At 45.8% G+C, this 24,807-nt stretch overlaps 1 protein-coding gene across 2 annotated transcripts in view; it reads left to right on the plus strand.

Moving 5' to 3' along the window:
- Window positions 1–19,877, plus strand: part of LOC110529640 (protein stum homolog) — a 36,851-nt gene extending 16,974 nt beyond the window's left edge. Inside the window, exons 2-4 of one of the 2 annotated variants that reach the window (XM_021612023.2) lie at window positions 12,504–12,683; window positions 18,569–18,577; window positions 19,079–19,876. In XM_021612023.2, the coding sequence (XP_021467698.1) occupies window positions 12,504–12,683; window positions 18,569–18,577; window positions 19,079–19,113 (224 nt within the window). In that variant the 3' untranslated portion in view covers window positions 19,114–19,876. Of the gene's footprint in view, window positions 1–12,503; window positions 12,684–18,568; window positions 18,578–19,078 lie in introns of both variants that reach the window. The other variant, XM_036985059.1, reaches the window with a different exon arrangement.
- Window positions 19,878–24,807: the final 4,930 nt, after the last annotated feature.

Here is a 24,807-nt window from a genome sequence, read left to right on the forward strand (position 1 = left end):
CAATCAAAACATAGAAAATACAAAGTAAACTATGGTCAGGGCGTGACAGTACCCCCCCCCCAAGGTGCGGACTCCGGCCGCAAAACCTGAACCTATAGGGGAGGGTCTGGGTGGGCATCTGTCCGCGGTGGCGGCTCTGGCGCTGGACGTGGACCCCACTCCATGACAGTTTTAATCCCCCTCCTAAACGTCCCTAAATAGGTTACCCACCACAATGATAACATGGGACAGAGGGACAGCTCGGGACAGAGGTAACTCGGGACAGATGGGTAGCTCAGCACTGAGAGGAAGCTCAGCACTGAGAAGAAGCTCAGCACTGAGAGGAAGCCCAGGCAGGTAGTAGAAACTACCAGAACCTGGCTGGCTGGCGGTTTCAGCAGATCCTGGTCGACTAGCAGATCTGGGAGAATCTGGTCGACTGGCGGATCTGGGAGAATCTGGTCGACTGGCGGATCTGGGAGAATCTGGTCGACTGGCGGATCTGGGAGAATCTGGTCGACTGGCGGATCTGGGAGAATCTGGTCGACTGGCGGATCTGGGAGAATCTGGTCGACTGGCGGATCTGGGAGAATCTGGTCGACTGGCGGATCTGGGAGAATCTGGTCGACTGGCGGATCTGGGAGAATCTGGTCGACTGGCAGATCTGGGAGAATCTGGTCGACTGGCAGATCTGGGAGAATCTGGTCGACTGGCAGATCTGGGAGAGTCTGGACGACTGGCAGATCTGGAAGAGTCTGGACGACTGGCAGATCTGGAAGAGTCTGGTCGACTGGCAGCTCTGGCTGCTCCATGCTGACTGGCTGCTCCATGATGACTGGCAGCTCTGGCTGCTCCATGCTGACTGGCTGCTCCATGCTGACTGGCAGCTCTGGCTGCTCCATGCTGACTGGCTGCTCTGGCTGCTCCATGCTGACTGGCTGCTCCATGCTGACTGGCTGCTCCATGCTAACTGGCTGCTCCATGCTGACTGGCGGCCCTGGCTGCTCCATGCTGACTGGCGGCCCTGGCTGCTCCATGCTGACTGGCGGCCCTGGCTGCTCCATGCTGACTGGCGGCCCTGGCTGCTCCATGCTGACTGGCGGCCCTGGCTGCTCCATGCTGACTGGCGGCCCTGGCTGCTCCATGCTGACTGGCGGCCCTGGCTGCTCCATGCTGACTGGCGGCCCTGGCTGCTCCATGCTGACTGGCGGCCCTGGCGGCTCCATGCTGACTGGCAGCTCTGGCGGCTCCTTGCAGACTGGCAGCTTTGGCGGCATCCTGCAGACAGGCAGCTCTGGCGGCTCCTTGCAGACTGGCAGCTCCTTGCAGACTGGCAGCTCTATGCAGACTGGCAGCTCTATGCAGACTGGCAGCTCCTTGCAGACTGGCAGCTCCTTGCAGACTGGCAGCTCTATGCTAACTGGCAGCTCTATGCTAACTGGCAGCTCTATGCTAACTGGCAGCTCTATGCTAACTGGCAGTTCTAAACAGGCGGGAGACTCCGGCAGCGCTGTAGAGAAGGAAGGCTCTAACAGCGCTAAACAGGCGGGAGACTCCAACAGCGCTGGAGAGGAGGAAGGCTCTGGCAGCGCTGAACAGGTGAGAGACTCCGACAGCGCTGGAGAGGAGGAAGGCTCCGACAGCGCTAAACAGGCGAGGCGCACTGTAGGCCTGATGCGTGGTGCTGGCACTGGTGGTACTGGGCCGAGGACACGCACAGGAAGCCTGGTACGGGGAGCTGCTACCGGAGGGCTGGGGTGTGGAGGTGGTACTGGAAAAACCGGACCGTGCAGGCGCACTGGAGCTCTTGAGCACCGAGCCTGCCCAACCTTACCTGGTTGAATGCTCACGGTCGCCCTGCCAGTGCGGCGAGGTGGAATAGCCCGCACTGGACTATGCAGGCGAACCGGAGAAACCGAGCGCAAGGCTGGTGCCATGTAAACCGGCCCAAGGAGACGCACTGGGGACCAGCTGCGTAGAGCCGGCTTCATGGCATTAGGCTCGACGCTCAATCTAGCCCGGCCGACACGCGGAGCTGGAATATACCGCACCGGGCTATGCACCCGCACTGGAGACACCGTGCGCACCACTGCATAACACGGTGCCTGTCCGGTCTCTCTAGCCCCCCGGTAAGCACAGGGAGTGTGCCCAGGTCTCCTACCTGGCGTAGCCATACTCCCTGTTAGCCCCCCCCCAATAAATTTTTGGGGCTGCCTCTCGGGCTTCCTTGCCAGCCGTGTTCCCTCATATCGCCGGCTCCTCTCTCCGGCTGCCTCTGCTCTCCTAAGTGCCTCCACCTGTTCCCATGGGAGGCGATCTCTTCCAGCCAGTATCTCCTCCCAAGTGTAACAGCCCTTGCCATCCAAAACGTCCTCCCATGTCCATTCCTCTTTACGCTGCTGCTGCTGCCTGTTGACACGCTGCTTGGTCCGTTGGTGGTGGGTGATTCTGTAACGGTTTTCTGTATGTGAAGGAGAGTCGGACCAAAATGCAGCATGTAGATTGCGATCCATGTTTTAATGAACAAACGTAAAACACGAATCAATGCAAACACTACAAAAATAAAGAACGTGATGAACGTAACGAAAACCTAAAACAGCCTATCTGGTGAAAAACACATAGACAGGAACAATCACCCACAAACACACAGTGAAACCCAGGCTACCTAAATATGGTTCCCAATCAGAGACAATGACAAACACCTGCCTCTGATTGAGAACCATATCAGGCCGGACATAGAACTAGACAAACTAGACATGTAACATAGAATGCCCACTCAGATCACACCCTGACCAATCAAAACATAGAAAATACAAAGTAAACTATGGTCAGGGCGTGACATTATGACATGTCCCTCCTTAGACTGTCTGTGTGGTGATTCAATGGCGAGTGTGTAACATTAGAAATGTGTCTCCCATGTGACTGACATATCTGTGGCATCCCAGTAATGTTGTTGTGTGCCTGGCTGGCCCAAATGTCATGGGGTGGTCGGTTCCACCAGTGAAAAAGAGCTGTCCTCCCCTCAGTCAGGACTGGCTGTAATGAGCATTGAGACTGAGACTGCCACCTGCCAACACGCATTCCCAGTTCCCACGTCACCCAGCAGCAGCTGAGGGCTCTGTGACTAGCGTGTCACTTCAGGTTTGGTCCAATCATCAGTCTGAGTCTTGTTGTTGTGGTTGGACCCATGCCCTGGCTGGCATTGCTGTCTCATCAGCCAGTTTCTACTAAACAGGCTACAGCATCTTCACACCACCTTAACACCACAAGGCCATCACGTCAACTGGGATGTCTCCAAGTCCGAAGACTGAAAGAAAATAAATACATGTAGCCACATTCACAGGAGCTGGGCTTAGTTGATATTTGTATTATTATGAGGGATTGATCTTTGCGAGGCCCAGATTTAGACTGGTCTCTGTTGGGCTGCTGAGTTGTCACACATCTCTTCCCCTCTTGAGTCAGTGAGCCATATCTAACACACCCTGTCCTTGTGTTTTCTGTATTGCTAGTGGCATGTGCTGTGTGCCAAATTCAGTTAAACAAAATCTTGTTAATTTGCACTGGATTTGATATGGCTATAATTGAAATAAATATATTTGCTGAACTGACGAAATAAATAAAAATCTGCCGGCATGTTTGTTAGTACGTCACCAGCAGCTTTCTAGAGAGAGATAACCAAGTGGAATATTAATATGTATTATTAATTAGGCTGCCTTGCGAGGAAGATCAGATAGTGTGAGGACAGAGGGATGGGGATTCATTGACTGAGGGAAATGGCATTAGTTTTCATCCCCTGTGATCCTTATCTGTTTGGCGAGGCCCGTCCAATTGGAATTCAGTTTCTCTATCAGCTTTCGCCTTTCATACTTCAATCGAGATCAAAGACTGTTCGTGGAAACACCCTTCAAAGATATGCCAATGGAAATGTTAAAATTAGACTTTGGTATCTGCTATTTTAACTGTTCAGCATAGACCTATCCTCATTGTAGGCTGCATAAAGGTATATACAAGTAAATACAGTATATTAGGTCAATTAGGTCAACTGTTCATTTGATTGGTCTTGATGGAGAATTAAAGAAAGACTCCTCTTTTAGTTCATTTTCCTCTACTTCCCATTGTTTACATCATGTCAAGCTGTTGTGGAGAGAAAGACAGAGAGAGACAGTTGGATACGTATTTTGACCATAGCAAACCATTACAATGGGATTCGCATAATGAAAAAGGCAGAATCAAAAACAACTTAGGAACCCAATTGGAAAGCCCATAGAGACTCTTAAAAGTAAAACCACTGAAGCCCCTAACCTGTTACATAGCAGCTTTTAGTGCTTATGTTTATCACAAGGCCTTCTGAATGGTTACATGGCCCCTATTGTATCACTCCCATTGCACTCCCTCCCCATGGCACAGCTGCGGTTTCCATGACAGCAGCTAGAGCCTACCTGTCTGCTCCATGGACGGTTGTGCCTGTCTTTCTGGAGTAGGATGCATAACGGGGAGATTATGGGCTGTTTTAGGGAAAGCTAATTGCGTACACTTGAAGCGACCACTCACATTTTTAAACCCTAGATGAAGTGATTGAAAAGGAATAATGACATCGTACTGGGCTTTAGTAAACTTGTAGTACAACCCATGACTGACATGCTTAGATTGAGCCCCTACGTGCACAAGCATCAAATGCATCTCTAAGCTTCTCCACCGCCAGTCATGAATAAGATGCTGCACTAAGACTTAACGTAACCTTGACATCTCTAGAACACGAGTCATGACGTGAGTGAACACAGTAGGGCATATGCAGTATCTTACAGTACAATAGTGGTGCATCCAACACATGGAAAAGTGAACTAGCTTAATTAGGACTGTGAGAGAGAGAGAGAGAGAGAGAGAGAGAGAGAGAGATAAAAGTGAGAGAGAGAGAGTGAGAGAGAGAGAGTGTGAGAGAGAGAGAGAGAGAGAGAGAGAGAGAAAGAATGAGAGAAAGAGATGCCATAGAGATGGAGATGCTTGGTCCTTGGTCCGGCACCACACCTGGCTTACATATCCTCATCCCAACAGAATCACAGAGGGTAGATTTATGTTTCATCCTTTAGATGAGTAAGATAATGTCAGGCACACTCCTTCCCTCTCTTCATCCATCCTGCTTTAATACTGTACAGCAACCAGGTGGCCATTAGAAATGTAAATACACTGGGCTATAAAACATTTGCCGTCCGTGGTGAGTGGTTAAAGTGAGGTGTCAGAGTATGTACGGTACCAGCTGCATGCTGAATAATTAATGACAAGCCCTCTCTAAGAAATACACATGAGCCTTCCTTCCTAGAAGCAACTTAATCAGCTCCATCCGGACACATTCACATTTCCATCACTGAAAACAGAGGAAAATGAGGTCTGGGTACACATCACAAAAGGATTCATAAGAGTACAGATTCCTCATATGATGCACGAGCTTCGGGCTGCATGCGGACATGTGGATGTGCTTCCCCAGTCTCTAATTGTGTTGACTGAACTCCCATAATGGCTTTGTGTCTTGGGTTAGAAAATAGATTAAATTGTGGGTTTATTCAGATGCAGACAAGCAGACACTAAGTTACACTATTTGTGATCTTGGTTGAGAGTTGACTAATTGATCTTTGACAGTGGGAATGCATTAAATTCAAAACTCCTTGAGGAGCTCTGTTAGTCCATTTAATCAGATTAACTACAGGCTTTGGACCAATGCTCATGTTGTCCTTCTCTGCTCCACCTCTCTAGAAATAAGACTGTTGGTTGTCCTGTGGGAGACATAGCACTGGTATCATTGGCTGTCCCCCATCAGGAGAATCCTGTTCCAGTCTCTCCCTTAGAATTGACTGTATTGTAAGCTAACATTGTTAGCATTGATAAACATTGATAAAGTGGAGTCTAATACCAGTGGGAGAATGGTGTCTGTTGCCAAGTTTTTCTGACTCTCCTTTAGATGTAGAAATGTTCTACAACCCACCCCAATTACAACAGATCAATGGAGTTGATATGAGATACTGTCTTTTATAACACAGTCAATCAATCTAGTATATTTCAATTCATACTGGATCTCTTTCTGTTCTAGATTCTGGCCATTCTCAATTAGACAGGTCATACATTGTAGCACCTGCAGCCTGTTAGTGTCTGGTGGCGATGTCTCAGGCCCAGAGTACCTTCTAGGCTTGTCCTGGAGCTTGAGCCCCTGCTTAATGTCATAAATTGAGGTCACTTATGCTCATAGAATTGTCCATTTCGGGTCTGTGCGCCAGGAAGACTTGGAAAATTGCACCATCAGAGCAGACTACACATCTGCATGTAACCTCAAGGCTAATACCATGTCTCCCACGCACACACACACGCACACACACACACACACACACACACACACACACACACACACACACACACACACACACACACACACACACACACACACACACACATGTTACCAAGCTGTCACAGACAGTGTGTTAGCATCTGGGGACCAAAAACACACAGCAAGGCACAGAGTACTGTATGTGGGTCATGCTTTGATGCAAGCCCAAATGTCCAGTATTTTTATACTCTGTCGGCTGCCCCAATATGTTAGGAGGAGCCATAAAGATATAACCATAACAAAATTATGTTTATGTCCCTCTCCAGCTTGCTAGAGCATGGATGTTGTGGTATGCTGCCTCAATGAGAGAGAGCAGATCTGGGAGGAAGTTGAGCCCAGGCAGGGAGGGAGGCCCAGTAAGAGTGGGTGCAGGTTCCTGGGTGGATGATTGATGGGGTGTGTCTGCTAGTAATGTTGACAAATGCCCTCACCTGCCTGGCTTATATACAGTGCCTTGCGAAAGTATTCGGCCCCCTTGAACTTTGCGAACTTTTGCCACATTTCAGGCTTCAAACATAAAGATATAAAACTGTATTTTTTTGTGAAGAATCAACAACAAGTGGGACACAATCATGAAGTGGAACGACATTTATTGGATATTTCAAACTTTTTTAACAAATCAAAAACTGAAAAATTGGGCGTGCAAAATTATTCAGCCCCTTTACTTTCAGTGCAGCAAACTCTCTCCAGAAGTTCAGTGAGGATCTCTGAATGATCCAATGTTGACCTAAATGACTAATGATGATAAATACAATCCACCTGTATGTAATCAAGTCTCCGTATAAATGCACCTGCACTGTGATAGTCTCAGAGGTCCGTTAAAAGCGCAGAGAGCATCATGAAGAACAAGGAACACACCAGGCAGGTCCGAGATACTGTTGTGAAGAAGTTTAAAGCCGGATTTGGATACAAAAAGATTTCCCAAGCTTTAAACATCCCAAGGAGCACTGTGCAAGCGATAATATTGAAATGGAAGGAGTATCAGACCACTGCAAATCTACCAAGACCTGGCCGTCCCTCTAAACTTTCAGCTCATACAAGGAGAAGACTGATCAGAGATGCAGCCAAGAGGCCCATGATCACTCTGGATGAACTGCAGAGATCTACAGCTGAGGTGGGAGACTCTGTCCATAGGACAACAATCAGTCAGTCGTATATTGCACAAATCTGGCCTTTATGGAAGAGTGGCAAGAAGAAAGCCATTTCTTAAAGATATCCATAAAAAGTGTTGTTTAAAGTTTGCCACAAGCCACCTGGGAGACACACCAAACATGTGGAAGAAGGTGCTCTGGTCAGATGAAACCAAAATTGAACTTTTTGGCAACAATGCAAAACGTTATGTTTGGCGTAAAAGCAACACAGCTCATCACCCTGAACACACCATCCCCACTGTCAAACATGGTGGTGGCAGCATCATGGTTTGGGCTTGCTTTTCTTCAGCAGGGACAGGGAAGATGGTTAAAATTGATGGGAAGATGGATGGAGCCAAATACAGGACCATTCTGGAAGAAAACCTGATGGAGTCTGCAAAAGACCTGAGACTGGGACGGAGATTTGTCTTCCAACAAGACAATGATCCAAAACATAAAGCAAAATCTACAATGGAATGGTTCAAAAATAAACATATCCAGGTGTTAGAATGGCCAAGTCAAAGTCCAGACCTGAATCCAATCGAGAATCTGTGGAAAGAACTGAAAACTGCTGTTCACAAATGCTCTCCATCCAACCTCACTGAGCTCGAGCTGTTTTGCAAGGAGGAATGGGAAAAAAATTCAGTCTCTCGATGTGCAAAACTGATAGAGACATACCCCAAGCGACTTACAGCTGTAATCGCAGCAAAAGGTGGCGCTACAAAGTATTAACTTAAGGGGGCTGAATAATTTTGCACGCCCAATTTTTCAGTTTTTGATTTGTTAAAAAAGTTTGAAATATCCAATAAATGTCGTTCCACTTCATGATTGTGTCCCACTTGTTGTTGATTCTTCACAAAAAAATACAGTTTTATATCTTTATGTTTGAAGCCTGAAATGTGGCAAAAGGTCGCAAAGTTCAAGGGGGCCGAATACTTTCGCAAGACACTGTAGGTCTAAAGTGAGTGGAGGTGGAGAAGGGATGGGAAGGGTGCGGTTGTTGTGAGGCAGGGGAGTATGTTTAGCAGAGGTCATTTTCTATTTCCATCCTGGCATATCCAATGGTCTCTCTCTGTATGGGTTAGCACACGCCTGTGAATGCTTAAGGGTTCAGTTTACTCGTGCATTTTTTGCACAAGCCTTCGTATGTTTACTTTACAAAGACAGTGTATCTAAATATTGCGGGAAACTGACCTTTTTTAATCATTCTGAAACTACATCATGTACAATGTTCAATCATAAATGTGAAAATCTAAGCTTTGAGTAGCACAGGCAAAAGTACCATTCAAATCACGAAGAAAAAGCTTTTTAGGTTATCAAACACGTTAGCACCTAGACTGAAGTGTGGAACAACATACGAGGCCCATTGTTGCTCAGTACTGTTGGCGTTGAGTTTGAGTTGTTAAATAGGGCAACTGCAAATAATAAAACCCCTCTTACTGTAGATCAAAGCAACTCAACTTTCCTTTAAAAAAATGTGTTCTTTCTCTCTCTTTCCCTCTCTCTCTTTCTCTCTGGAAGGTAGAAGCATTCACAATACTGGAGGGGACAAAACACACACACAAACAAACACAAACAGGCAGGGAGAGAGAGAGACAGGAAAGCCTTTGTATAAAAGTTCTGCTTCCTCACTGAGCTTAGATGAGTTCCCCTTTAATTCTGTCCCAAGTGGTCCCTTCCAAGGCCACTTGCAGTGAAAGTTCTCTCTCTCAAAAAAAACAAGGACTAAATGGGATAATTAACCTTCCACATTTTCAGTTGGCACTAAGTGCGAACGCTTCAGAAAATTACAGTCATCAGTGGCGTTAATGCATGACGACGATGACACTAACCATACTCCTGGCTCTCACTCCACACACAGACTCTGTGCACGGGTGGGCGGGAGGAGGGAGGGAGGGATGGATGGATGGAGGGGTTGATGGGGGTTGAAATGTTGCTAATGAGGATTGGCCTGGGTGTGAAGGCGTTAGTAAGTCAGGGAGACAGTTGACTGTGGACAATGCTCTCAGTCTGTTAACAGCTTAGTGTCACAGATATAGAGGGAAAGAGAGAGAGGATAAGAGAGAGACAGAAACAGAGAGTGAGACATCATTAGTGATGAAAATTCCACCAAGAGATTTAACTTTCATTCGCATTTCTTGGCATTTTAGGATTCTTGAAAGATGGGACGATCTCATATTTTTCCCCAAAATATTTGTATTCATAACATTTTAAATATATATTTTGATAGACCAAAGTACTGTATCAGCTATCACACCTAATTATTGCATTTATTTATAAAATGCAACTAACTGGATTTATGTCAACTCTGTCAGACATCATAAAAGGCATTTCATTTTTAAATGTATTGTTCAACAAGTGTTTTAAATGTCTTGATTGTTTAATCCTAACATTAGATTATTGAAATATGTAATACAAGTCTCGAAACATGTTTTTATTTTATAGTGCTATGTAATGTTCCAGGGCTAATGTTGTTAGAATTTTAGTTTTTCTAGATTCAGAGCAGAAAACAACATTTAAAAAAGCAAACATTATCTAGCACAGCAAATACTGAAATAGTTTAAGCATATGTTCTTTTTTTTATTTTTTAGGGAGAATATTTTCAAAAGAATTCCCCCCCAAAAAGAATTCACATGCTATATTAATATATCAGGGAGCTGGAGTTAACAGTTTATGGTTGTGACCTTGGTGATTTCAACTTTGTTTGTTTAAATATATCAAAAGTAGAGGACTTTACAAACCATGAGTGTTTTTGTTGTACTACATGTAATGAGGACATGATGGTATACAGTGCATTCAGAAAGTATTCAGACCACTTTACTTTTTCCACATTTTGTTACATTACAGCCTTATTCTAAAACGGATTCAATAAAAATAAAATCCTCATCAATCTACACACAACATCCCATAAGGACAAAGGGAAAACTGTTTTTTAGAAATGTTTGCAAATGTAATAAATATAAAAGACTGAAATACCTTATTTATATAAGTATTCAGACCCTTTGCTATGAGACTCGAAATTAAGCTCGGGTGCATCCTGTTTCCATTGATCATCCTTGATGTTTCTACAACTTGATTGGAGTCCACCTGTGGTAAATTCAATTGATTGGACATGATTTGAATAGGCACACACTTGTCTATATAAGGTCCCACAGTTGACAGTGTATGTCAGAGCAAAAACCAAAACATGAGGTCAAAGGAATTGTCTGAAGAGTTCTGAGACAGGATTGTGTCGAGACACAGATGTGGGGAAGGGTAGCAAAACATTTCTGCAGCATTGGAGGTCCCCAAGAGCACAGTGGCCTCCATCATTCTTAATTGCAAGAAGTTTGGAACCTCCAAGACTCTTCCTAGAGCTGACCACTTGGCCAAATGGGGTATCGGGGAGAAGGGCCTTGGTCAGGGAGCTGAACATTTTTTGTGTTTTTTTCATTAGCCCACTGTTGTATACAGTCCTAAAATGTTTTGCATGTCAGCAGTTGATGCCCTCACATTCCTATGTGTGCTCTGGTTGTATTTAGAATTACTGGGAGGAGACTGTTTTCTGTCATCGCTCATGAATTTATATTTTTTACTCTCCAGAACCATGGCATAATTTAGATTGTAATCACACTCGTCTGACTATCTCTAGATCAGTTTGTAACTGATTAATTTACAGCAGGATGTAGCCTTCATTTGAAAAGGACACAGCAATTAAGCAGCATCTTAAGTCGGTCCGAAATCACCTGACCTGCCATGTTCAATCTCACATACATAACCCTCTAAATGATTTGGATGAGATCCTTATATCAATCAATTAAAGAACATATTACAAAGATTAAGATTATGGTCCTTCTAACATTTTGTGTAGAATTGATTCTCTATGACCCCCCCCCCATGTAAACCTACCAATCTGATCAAATTATTAAATGGGCTCACCATCTGAACAAGCCAAACTTGGCACAGGACCAGTGAACACAAGGACTGCTCGTTCCCTGCTGCCAATAGATTTTTGGGCTCTTTCCCTGTAAATGATGTTTATCTGTGTTTGGACGAAAGGCTATTCTTAGCCTGATTGGCCCGTTGTAAAGGAAAGGGAGGCAGACCTCTGGCACTAAGTACTCTATGTGTCTCGTTGGATTCTCGAGTATGATTAATGGTATGTCTCATTGATCAACCAGATTAAAATGAAACATAGTGGAAAAGGGGAAGGTTATTTATCCGTCCACTTCCTTTAGTTCCTATTTAGGGGAAGTAACCCTGATTTATTTGACGATTGAGAATAGTTCATATTGTGGAAGCACTGATATTTTCCTCTTAATTGTGGTTCTCCTCCTGGCAAATGACCCAGCAATGACAGAGAATAGATGTCCCTTGCTTCCATCCATTTTGTTTTGGGATTATCTGTTTGATTTCCCAAAAAAAGGTAGACTGTGACTACTGCAGAATCAAGCTAGTTAAGCGGGCATTATCTTTGGAATTCCTTTTCCTCTCCTTCCTAAAGGCTAATTTAGGGACGGGTGTTGTAAATTAGCATTAGCTATACGCACACACACATGCACATGCACACACTGTGGTCCCTATTCAAATCAACCATAAAATATGTTGATGCTAATTAAACATTATCACATGAGACAGCTCCAACCCAACCCTCTGACCTAGAACTGTAAATAATATGTAATTTAGCTTTAGATCCAGGGCTGTGTGTGTGTGTGGGGGGGGGGGGGGTCAGGACCTGTATGAGTTGGCGATAGAAAGGGTTTGGTTCAGATCCCCAAAGGCACAAGGAGTTGCATCAGTCTCAGCCATATATACTTCAAGCTTATTATTCAACCTTAGCCTAATTGACTGAACAATGTTTTGGGCCATAAGTCAGTATACATAGTATACATCTGCTGCGTATGAATTCATACTGTATTTTAAACTGCCTTTTCTCTTTGATCTCCCAAAATCCTGTCTTTGTGAATTTTCTTTGTCCCAAGTCCTAATATGTGTGCATGTTTGCATGCGTGCATTCGTGCCTCTGCGTGTTCTCTCTGCAGGTACCTTCGTGTCTGCCTTCACGGTGCTGTGCGGAGCGCGGACAGACCTGCCTGACCGCCACATGTGCTGTGTGTTTTGGCTGAACATCGCAGCAGCCTTCATCCAGATCCTCACAGCCATCATCATGGTGGGCTGGATCATGAGTATTTTCTGGGGCATGGACATGGTCATCCTGGCAAGTATGTGTCACTCTGTATTATGCATTTTGACGTGATTGAGGTAACTTCAGAAAGTCTATGTGGATTAGGTTTATTATTGTGTATCAACGGTCTTTACGGGACATTTTCAAGGAGCCCATCATAAGACAGGTTAAAAAAGGTCCAGAAAGGTCATATGGGTGTAACGCTCAAGAGTGTATAGGTGTGGAGTCAGGCGCAGAGAGCAAAAGGATGCGGGAAAAACACGCTTTACTGTCCAGAATAAATCACAGGAACAATAATGTGAAAAAAATAAAGGACAGCGAGAAACCCGAAATGCAAACACAAACCACTCGAACACATACATACGAACAAGCCCGCACAAACAGAAGCGGGCTGAACAAACTTATATAACCCCACCCTAATAACCAAACAAGAAACAGGTGAAACCAATTAGACAAAACCAAACGAACACAGAACAAAGGATCGGTGGCAGCTAGTAGACCGGCGGCGACGACCGCCGAGCGCCACCCGAACAAGAAGGGGAGTCACCTTCGGTAATATTCGTGACAGTACCCCCCCCCCCCCCCCCCCCACCCTGACGCGCAGCTCCCGTAGCGCGCAGACGCCGGCCTCGGGGACGACCCGGGGGCCGAGGCGCCGGGCGATTCGGATGGAGGCGATGGAACTCTCTCAACATAGATGGATCCAGAATATCCCCCACCGGGACCCAGCACCTCTCCTCCGGACTGTACCCCTCCCAGTCAACGAGGTACTGCAAGCCCCTCACCCGGCGTCTCGAGTCCAGAATAGCTCGTATTGTGTACGCCGGGGACCCCTCGATGTCCAGAGGGGGCGGAGGGACCTCCGGAACCTCACCTTCCTGCATGGGACCAGCTACCACCGGCCAGAGAAGAGACACATGAAACGAGGGGTTAATGCGATAATAGGAAGGAAGTAATAATCGATAACAAACCTTGTTTATTCTCCTCAGGACTTTAAATGGCCCTACACACTGCGGACCCAGCTTCCGGCAGGGCAAGCGGAGGGGCAGGTTTCGGGTCGAGAGCCAGACTCTGTCCCCTGGTGCAAACACGTGGGCCTCACTGCGGTGACGGTCAGCACTCTTCTTCTGCCGTCCACTCGCTTGGCGTAATGACTCCTGGAGGGCCCTCCAGGTCTCCTTAGAGCGCTGCACCCACTCCTCCATCACAGGAGCCTCAGTCTGGCTCTGATGCCATGGTGCCAGGACTTAGAGAACCGATCCACAATGACCAGGATCGTTGTGTTCCCCTGAGAGGGGGGAAGGTCAGTAAGAAAATCCACCGATAGATGGGTCCACGGCCGTTGTGGAACGGGGAGGGGTTGTAATTTCCCTCGTGGCAGGTGCCTAGGAGCCTTACTCTGGGCGCACATCGAACAGGAGGAGACATAGAATCGCACATCCCTCACCAAGGTGGGCCACCAGTACTTCCTCCTAAGACCTCGCACTGTCCTAGAAATACCTGGGTGACCCGACGAGGGTAGACTATGAGCCCATCGAATCAATTGATCACGAACAGCGAGCGGCACGTACCTACGACCCTCCGGACACTGTGGAGGCGCAGGTTCTTCCCTTAGCGCCCGCTCGATGTCCGCGTCCACCTCCCATACTACTGGTGCTACCAGCTTAGCCGCCGGAATGATGGGAGTAGGATCGATGGACCGGTCCTCAGTGTCATAGAGTCGGGACAGCGCGTCGGCCTTAGTGTTGAGGGAACCTGGTCGATACGATATAGTAAAACGAAATCTAGTGAAATACATGGCCCACCATGCCTGACGAGGATTCAGTCTCCTAGCTGATCGGATATACTCCAGGTTACGGTGGTCAGTCCAGATAAGGAAAGGGTGCTTAGCCCCCTCAAGCCAGTGTCTCCACACCTTCAGGGCCTTAACCATAGCCAACAATTCCCTAGCCCCCACATCATAATTCCGCTCCGCCGGCCCGAGCTTCTTCGAAAAAAAGGCACAGGGGCGGAGCTTCGGTGGCACACCCGAGCGCTGTGAGAGCACCGCTCCAACCCCAGCCTCGGATGCGTCCACCTCTACTATGAACGCCAAAGAAGGGTCCGGATGCGCCAACACTGGCGCCTCAGTGAACAGCGCCTTCAACCTACGGAAAGCTCCGTCCGCCTCTGCTGACCACTGCAAACGCACCGGCCCCCCCTTCAGCAGTGAGGTAATAGGAGCTGCTACCTGACCAAAACCCCGGATAAACCTTGGGTAGTAATGGGCAAACCCTAAAAACCGCTGCACCTCCTTTACCGTGGTCGGAGTCGGCCAATTACGCACAGCCTTGACGCGGTCACCCTCCATTACCACCCCCGAGCTGGAAATGCGATAACCCAGGAAGGAAACGGCTCGTTTGGAAAACTCACATTTCTCCGCCTTCATGTACAGGTCATGCTCCAGCAGTCGTCCAAGAACCTTGCGCACCAGAGACACATGCGCAGTACTTGTAGCGGAGTAGATCAAAATATTGTCAATATACACCACCACACCCTGTCCGTGCAGGTCTCTGAGAACCTCATCCACAAAGGATTGAAAGATAGCTGGAGCATTCTTTAACCCGTATGGCATGACGAGGTACTCATAATGGCCAGATGTAGTGCTAAATGCAGTTTTCCACTCATCTCCCTCCCGAATACGCACCAGATTATACGCACTCCTGAGATCCAGTTTCGTGAAGAACTGCGCTCCGTGAAATGATTCCACTGCCGTAGCAATGAGAGGTAGTGGGTAACTAAAACCCACCGTGATGGAATTTAGACCTCGATTATCAATACACGGACGCAAACCACCATCCTTTTTCTTCACAAAAAAGAAACTCGAGGAGACGGGTGACATGGAGGGCCGAATGTACCCCTGTCCCAGAGCTTCGGTGACATATGTCTCCATAGCCAACGTCTCCTCCTGGGATAAAGGATACACATGACTCCTGGGGAGTGCAGCGTTTACCTGGAGGTTTATCACGCAATCCCCCTGTTGATGGGGTGGTAATTGGGTCGCCTTCTTTTTACTGAAAGCGATAGCCAAATCGGCATACTCAGCGGGAATGCGCACGGTGGAAACCTGGTCTGGACTCTCCACCGTTTTCGCACCGATGGAAACCCCTACACACCTGCCTGAACACTCATCAGACCACCCCTGGAGAGTTCCCTGTTTCCACGAAATCGTAGGATTGTGAATAGCCAGCCAGGGAATCCCCAGCACCACCGGAAACGCAGATGAATCGATAAGGAACAGACTAATTCGCTCCTTATGATTCCCCTGCGTAATCATCTCCAAAGGAATTGTGGCTTTCCTGACAAGCCCTGACCCTAATGGTCGACTATCTAAAGAGTGCACGGGAAAAGGGGGATCTACTTTTATTAACGGAATCCTCAACCTCTGAGCGAGTCCGCGATCTATAAAGTTCCCAGCTGCGCCTGAATCTACTAGCGCCTTATGCTGGAGAGAGGGAAAAAATTTAAGGAAACAAATTAATAAAAACATGTGACCAACAGGAAACTCTGGGAGAGTGTGGTGCTTACTCACCTGGGGTGACCGAGGAGTGTTCTGCCTGCCTTCTCAATTCCCAGATGAACTCCTCCAGCACCAACCTGAAGTGTGCCCTCTCCGGGCACAACTGGTACAGGAGGAGCCTCCTCCTCCGATCTCCCTAGACGCGGCCCCTCCTAGCTCCATCGGGATAGGAGCGGGAGGGTCAGGAGGTGGAACTAACAGGACCCTTTCAGAACGTCCGCGAGCAGCTAGCAGATGGTCTAACCGGATCGACAGGTCTATCAGTTCATCCAGGCTAAGCGTAGTATCCCGACAAGCCAGCTCCCTGCGGACGTCCTCTCTCAGGCTACACCTGTAATGGTCTATCAGGGCCCTGTCGTTCCACCCTGCTCCAGCGGCCAAGGTCCGGAAATCCAGCGCGAAGTCCTGCGCGCTCCTCGTCCCCTGCCTGAGATGGAACAACCTCTCACCCGGGTAGAACTCCGGGTAGTTGCCCCTCGCTGAGTCGGGCCCGTTCCAGACAGCATTGGCCCACTCCAGGGCTCTACCCGTAAGGCAAGTGACGAGGACACTCACGCTTTCCTCGTCCAAGGGAGCCGGCCGAACGGTGGCCAGGTAGAGGTCTAGTTGAAGCAGGAATCCCTGGCACCCCACCGCTGCTCCATCGTACTCCCTCGGAGGCGTAATGCGCAGAGCGCTGGAACCAGATCCCGCTGGGGGAGATGGTAGAGTTGCTGGTGGGAGGGTAGGTGGGGTAGTAGGGAGACCACTCCTCTCCCAACGATCCATCCTCTCCATCATTTGATCCATCGCTGATCCGATGCGATGGAGGATGGACGTGTGATGAAGGACTCTCTCCTCCATCGTTGGAAGAGGGGTGGTCGCTGCTCCTGCTGACTCCATAGTATGGTGCGGGCTTCTGTAACGCTCAAGAGTGTATAGGTGTGGAGTCAGGCGCAGAGAGCAAAAGAATGCGGGAAAAACACGCTTTAATGTCCAGAATAAATCACAGGAACAATAATGTGAAAAAAATAAAGGACAGCGAGAAACCCGAAATGCAAACACAAACCACTCGAACACATACATACGAACAAGCCCGCACAAACAGAAGCGGGCTGAACAAACTTATATAACCCCACCCTAATAACCAAACAAGAAACAGGTGAAACCAATTAGACAAAACCAAACGAACACAGAACAAAGGATCGGTGGCAGCTAGTAGACCGGCGACGACAACCGCCGAGCGCCACCCGAACAAGAAGGGGACTCACCTTCGGTAATATTCGTGACAATGGGAACCCCACACATGTACTGAACACAGAGTTCCAGCTGATGTCAGCACGGAGGCGTTATAAGGTGCCTAGATGCAGGCGGAACAGATACGAACATTCCATGAACTAATGCATTTTTGTGTGGGTGGGGAGGGTGTGTATGATAATGGTGTTGTTTGTATGTTGCGTCAATTGATTTGATGTATTTATGTGGAAGCAGCAGCACTCTTATTGTCCAAGTCAACGCAGATAATATCATATCTATGTTCATGGGCAGGGTTAGGAGTTTTTCTTGACCACAGGAAAAGCTCCTGGTCCTGTTCATAGAGGGTTGTGTATGATATCCTCTCTATACACTTTGCAGCCACAGCCCCAACAGATAGACAGGTTTTTACATGTGGTTTGATGGGTGCTGTAATTGTCTCTCTCTCTCTCTTCAACGCTCACTGCAGATTGAATTGCGTAGCTAAAGGCACTTTTCTGAATGTGAATTTCAAAATATCTCCATCTCTTTAAGAGGAAATGACCAGAATAGATATATTGGCTCACATTGTGAATGAGATACTTGGCATATAGATCCCGCTCTTCCGCTTGTACTATCTTGTGTCTGCTTTATGTTATCACTTGAGGCAGTTTCATTCAAATTAACCATGCTCTATAGCTACAGAGTTCTCCCCATTGGTTCCACTGATGCTTCTCAGATTGGCTTGGATTTCATTAGTAGAGTTCTCTCTCTCCATGCCACATAAGGGGATGGATTCCTTTGAATCGTGACAATTGCTATTGTTCGCAGAGAGCAGGCCTTTATCAGGATAGCAATGTGGTATTAATTGCTGTGAGCGTGAGAGGAACACTGTTGAGCATATTCGTGTTGTTATTATTAATCCTGTTATTGAATTTAACCACTGAGCTCCGGATCTTGCCTTCTAACTAACTTCTCTTCTTTTCATATCGAAGAGGGTTGTTTTCAACAGTGTTTGTTACTACAGTAATCTTTCTCTGGACATTTTCTAGAACATGCTGTTCCACTGTGTAACATGCAGCTTCTCACAGTCGAAATATTAATGGTTCTCGTGTTTCTTTTCTCTGTTACTCCTCCTAAATGGATGAAAGTTTCTGATGGTAGGTACTGCATGCATAGTACTACACAGCTGCCTCATCTCACTCGCTGCCACCATAGCTTTTTCCTATTCCATCAACTCTCCATCTCCGTCAATGTGCCTGTGCCTCCACCACCTCCCCTCTGGCTGTACCTCACACTGTTTGGGTTCGATGTCCTCCGTCGTGCTCATTATAACGGTCCCCTGAATGTCCTCAGCCCTGTCCCAGTCCGAGCATGCTTTGCAGCTTGCATCGTCACAGATCAGCGAAGACACTATGCTTCTGAGCTGTTCTGGATCTGCAACTGAGATCAGGACTCTGCCTCAGCAGTGCATGTCTGGGAAGAGTTCTCTAAAGGATTTTCCAATAGTATATATTAAAATGTAATTATCTTATCTTAAAGTTTCACTTGGAAACATTATGCATTTACTCAGGTTATTCAGGGGTCACTTATACCCCAGGCCATTGCACTCAGTTTATTCAGGTGATGTGTAACCTCACTACGCCCTCTCTCTCCTCCAGGCTATAGGGATCAGAGGGTTCCCCAGCAGGTTTAAGGTTGGCCCAGCCCAGCTCAACGTGAAGCCTTGATGTACAGTTGTCTCCTATCGCAACATCCCCCTAGGGGAGAGCCAAGGCAGGATGATATTCACAGGCTTAACCCCACCCTACCTACTGTACCATATCGCTTACTGCTACTGCTGCAGCTGCAGCTCCACTTCACAGCTCAGTGGTAGAATGAGGAGCACGTCAACATTGATGGAGAGGTGTTTTCTACATGTGCCCAAAGTGTCCTGTGAAGAAAATAACAGAATGAATTATGAATATGTGCCAACTGTATGTACAATACTATACCGTGTGCTAAGGACTATCCATCCTGTCTGGGGCACTAATTCAGTTGTTCAGGGGTCTTTATGAAAAAAATGAAATGTGCAGTTTATTCCTCTGTGTATGTTATCAGCTGTTCAACCACACTCTTATTATGACTAGTAGACTGAAGATGGTATCAGTGCCTGTCAAGTCCGCCAGGATTGTATAGTATGTGATGTTGTTAATGGTCCAATGCCGCCGTTTTTATCTCAATATCAATCATTTTTTGGTAACAATTAAGTACCTTACTGTAATAGTTTTCCATTAAAATGGTCAAAAATAAACAAAAAGGGCTTCTTAGCAAAGGGCAATTACTCAAGCAAGAATTCCACTAGGACTGTCTGGGAGTGGTTTGAGTAGGGAGGGGAAAACTGAAAATTAGCTGTTATTGGCAGAGAGGTTTGGAACTCTCTTTCTTATTGGTCTATTAACTATTTTAACGCCTGGTGATGTCACCATGGAAGGACAACACTCCATCCCACCAAAACAGGCTGAAATTTCAGGCAGCCATTTCAAACAGCTCTTACACTATAAGGGCATTATCATAATTCTTACGAATTCACAGTATTATTCCAACCTCATAGAGTGGAAATATATATAAAACACAGACAAATCTCATGTTTGACTGCACTGGGCCTTTAAAACTTATGGCATATGGAGATGCACTTTTTTTATATACAGTAATATTCTGCATGGATACCTTTGTGTCGTTTTTCAGATATGTCTATCGTATATAAAGACTACTCACATCACACACACACACATTTATAGCCTTCTGTGACTTTTGTACTACTATTTAATGGTTGTTGTTTTTGTTGTTCATTGTCAGTGTATTGTTCAGTGAATCATTCTGGGCCAGTTGCCATAGATACTGTCCATTTAATTAAGTGTCTGTGTGTACACATGGAACTAAAATGAATGTAATTGGTTATTTTTGCCTCCTGCAAATGGCAGGAGAAGAGTGGGACACAACTACAGCGACCAGTTGTGCTGTATGATCCATTTAAATAGTGGTATTTTTAAGCTAGAAATAATAGGAAAGTGGAAAAACATAGATGGTAGCATACGCTTTGATTGTGTTTTGAAGACATCTATTTTTTAAACCCGTTTGTTACAGTCAATTCCCTTAAATAGAACCAGGCGAGAGCTGACAGGAGACAAAAAGTGTCAGAGGAATGTAGCTAGCAGTCTGCCAGATATCATATTTTGTTCAGATGGATACTTTAAGTTACAGTGCCTTGCGAAAGTATTCGGCCCCCTTGAACTTTGCGACCTTTTGCCACATTTAAGGCTTCAAACATAAAGATATAAAACTGTATTTTTTTTGTGAATAATCAACAACAAGTGGGACACAATCATGAAGTGGAACGACATTTATTGGATATTTCAAACTTTTTTAACAAATCAAAAACTGAAAAATTGGGCGTGCAAAATTATTCAGCCCCTTTACTTTCAGTGCAGCAAACTCTCTCCAGAAGTTCAGTGAGGATCTCTGAATGATCCAATGTTGACCTAAATGACTAATGATGATAAATACAATCTACCTGTGTGTAATCAAGTCTCCGTATAAATGCACCTGCACTGTGATAGTCTCAGAGGTCCGTTAAAAGCGCAGAGAGCATCAGGAAGAACAAGGAACACACCAGGAAGGTCCGAGATACTGTTGTGAAGAAGTTTAAAGCCGGATTTGGATACAAAAAGATTTCCCTAGCTTTAAACATCCCAAGGAGCACTGTGCAAGCGATAATATTGAAATGGAAGGAGTATCAGACCACTGCAAATCTACCAAGACCTGGCCGTCCCTCTAAACTTTCAGCTCATACAAGGAGAAGACTGATCAGAGATGCAGCCAAGAGGCCCATGATCACTCTGGATGAACTGCAGAGATCTACAGCTGAGGTGGGAGACTCTGTCCATAGGACAACAATCAGTCGTATATTGCACAAATCTGGCCTTTATGGAAGAGTGGCAAGAAGAAAGCCATTTCTTAAAGATATCCATAAAAAGTGTTGTTTAAAGTTTGCCACAAGCCACCTGGGAGACACACCAAACATGTGGAAGAAGGTGCTCTGGTCAGATGAAACCAAAATTGAACTTTTTGGCAACAATGCAAAACGTTATGTTTGGCGTAAAAGCAACACAGCTGAACACACCATCCCCACTGTCAAACATGGTGGTGGCAGCATCATGGTTTGGGCCTGCTTTTCTTCAGCAGGGACAGGGAAGATGGTTAAAATTGATGGGAAGATGGATTCGAGCCAAATACAGGACCATTCTGGAAGAAAACCTGATGTAGTCTGCAAAAGACCTGAGACTGGGACGGAGATTTGTCTTCCAACAAGACAATGATCCAAAACATAAAGCAAAATCTACAATGGAATGGTTCAAAAATAAACATATCCAGGTGTTAGAATGGCCAAGTCAAAGTCCAGACCTGAATCCAATCGAGAATCTGTGGAAAGAACTGAAAACTGCTGTTCACAAATGCTCTCCATCCAACCTCACCGAGCTCGAGCTGTTTTGCAAGGAGGAATGGGGAAAAAAATTCAGTCTCTCGATGTGCAAAACTGATAGAGACATACCCCAAGCGACTTACAGCTGTAATCGCAGCAAAAGGTGGCGCTACAAAGTATTAACTTAAGGGGGCTGAATAATTTTGCATACCCAATTTTTCAGTTTTTGATTTGTTAAAAAAGTTTGAAATATCCAATAAATGTCGTTCCACTTCATGATTGTGTCCCACTTGTTGTTGATTCTTCACAAAAAAATACAGTTTTATATCTTTATGTTTGAAGCCTGAAATGTGGCAAAAGGTCGCAAAGTTCAAGGGGGCCGAATACTTTCGCAAGGCACTGTATGCAGTTTAATCTTGTACTTTGTCAAGATTCAAGAATGGAAGCATTTGTCAGTGGCTTGTGTTTGAAGTAGAGTGTGTGATAAGTTTATTTCAGTATTACGGATAACAAAAGTACAAAGAAAAAGATTTAGCTCCAAGCATTGATATGTCACATTTCATGATCCCTGCACTTGAATGCCATGAATTGTGAAGAATATAAAATCCTCATTGGAGACTGAAACTACTTTCACAAAAGGAGATATTCAATGTATCTGTGAAATTTAAAGACCACTTCTAACTGTTCAATTATTTTACAGAATAAATAAGATGATTGTAACAAATAGCTGTAATATCACATTGGTGTACAGAATATCAAATATAAGTGACACGCTCAATAAACAAAGTATGTAATGAAAAACTCTGTTTTTGTACTGAATATGTGGAGGTTTTAGCAGGCTCTCTCTTATCTTGATCGGCCAGAGATGTTACTAGACCATTCCCACTAGACCATTCCCCCCTCAGAAGCAGACCTATTGTTGAGAGGTTTTTTGGTACTTCTCCACTTGCTACGATAACAGCACTTGAACAAAGGTGCCATTGGGGGACACGGAGGCTTTGAGGGACGGGAGGATTGCGAGGGAGGGGTCAGCCATTGTGCAGAGCTGAGAGGGAGAGTTGATAGAGAGACAAAGGTGCCTGCGCGCTCTAGTGGTCAGTACAGGGCCCAAAAGTATTAGAAAAACTCGGTATGGCTTGTTGTGGGTAGGCAGACATGGCTTCACAATTGTCCTAAGACCAATTGTCTAAGGTTTATGATGGAATGTTGTATAAGAGGGTATTTACGTAGAGCAATTTGTCTTTTGCGTCTCACATTTATTGTTGAAAATGCAACCAGACTGTTTAACAATGTGTCATTGATGTAGCGTGCAGGGTAATGGTTATCCTTGGATATCCTCTTTTTCTCTGCTTCAAAGCAGCAGACAGACAAACATCATCTCTATTGAATCAACAGTAAAAAGGATATTGTTACAGTATTTGTCTTTAATATGTCTTGGAAGGATTCCTTCCCTCTGATAGCGGGCTATTAGATCCCTTTTCTCCAAATTTGGTATTCTCTCTCCTGGTTGAACAGACATTTCATGTTGGATCTTTTCAGACAGCGACCGACAGTACACAGCATTCTATTAGTGATTAGGAGACAGTAAGGTGACGGACGGTAAGATGGTGATACACCAAGACGGTAGAGATTTGATCCCAGAGCCTTCGGTGGGAGAAGAAAGAGCATTAGTCTATTGTTTCAACCATGACATTACAGGCCAGTAGGGGGCGCTCTGACCTTTATAAAACGACTAAGACACTGCTCATCTCAGCAATGGTGCCACTGAAAACCTGACTATGCTGATCTCTAGTAGAGTCTTCATGGTTATAACTCAAGGTGCCTCACGTTACTGGTTGACACAGATGTCTAATGTCATTCATTTTCACACATCACCTATCTGATGGAGTCCTACCTCTCAGCGGGCTGTTCATTTTCTGTCTCAGAGAATGTGAGTGAATGTAAGGTAATGGGAGACAGTGCTTCCTCGATCCTTTGGATATGTTGAGGCCTCAGCTCTGCTTCTTGTCTGAGGGTTATCAGAGGTATGACATACATTTCCTCTGGGTTTCTGTGAAGTGGGACTCCAGCATTCCACGCTCTCTGTTTCCTATGATGCTGTTGGCTGAGGAATGTACAAGAAGTGTTCTCACCATCACCAGCTGCTCTGTTTCTCAGTGACATCACTGAATAAACAACACATGCGTATGTAAAGTAAAGGTAATCCTTTGTGATGTATGCTGTACATAATTGTTTGGTCTATCGTCAGAAGCCGGGAAGCCCAAAATGTTCTGACTGTGGCATGCATCTTGGGCAATTTCTACCATGGACGTGATGTCCCTCACACTAATGCAGCCAGCTAGGACTGTTGAATGGCATTAATGACATTTGTTCAAATGCAACCTAAACCTCTACAAATTGACCTCATAGATTGCTCTGTTGTTTGATAGACCTGTCCCAGGGGCTAATTGGGCATGTTGTCACGGTGATCCATAAACATCTTGGGCAATTCCCATACCTTGATTGACAGAGCTGTACTTCCCTGCAAAATGTATGTGCAAACTAACTTCAAGACTTCAAAAAAGTACAGTGTTTGAAATTCTCTGAACATTACACCCAGTTCAATTGATGACAGCTGACCACAGGAGGTTGGGGGTACCTTAATTGGGGAGAACAAGCTCGTGTCAGTGAGTGGAGAAGAATGAGTGGAATGGTATCAGATACATTAAACATATTGTTTCCAGGTGTTTGATGCTATTCCATTTGCTCTGTTCTGGAAATTATTATGAGCCATTCTCCCCTCAGCAGCCTCCTGTGCAGCTGACATGTCATCCTTACCCCATGACTGAGATTTGCTTTATCACTTTCTGTCATCATCTCTGGAGATCAGCCCTGAGCCTTTTTATATCGACACTTCACGAGATGACAGGCAGAAAGGCTTACACATGC

This window comes from Oncorhynchus mykiss, chromosome 8 (assembly GCF_013265735.2).
Source record: "Oncorhynchus mykiss isolate Arlee chromosome 8, USDA_OmykA_1.1, whole genome shotgun sequence".
Taxonomy (NCBI): domain Eukaryota; kingdom Metazoa; phylum Chordata; class Actinopteri; order Salmoniformes; family Salmonidae; genus Oncorhynchus; species Oncorhynchus mykiss.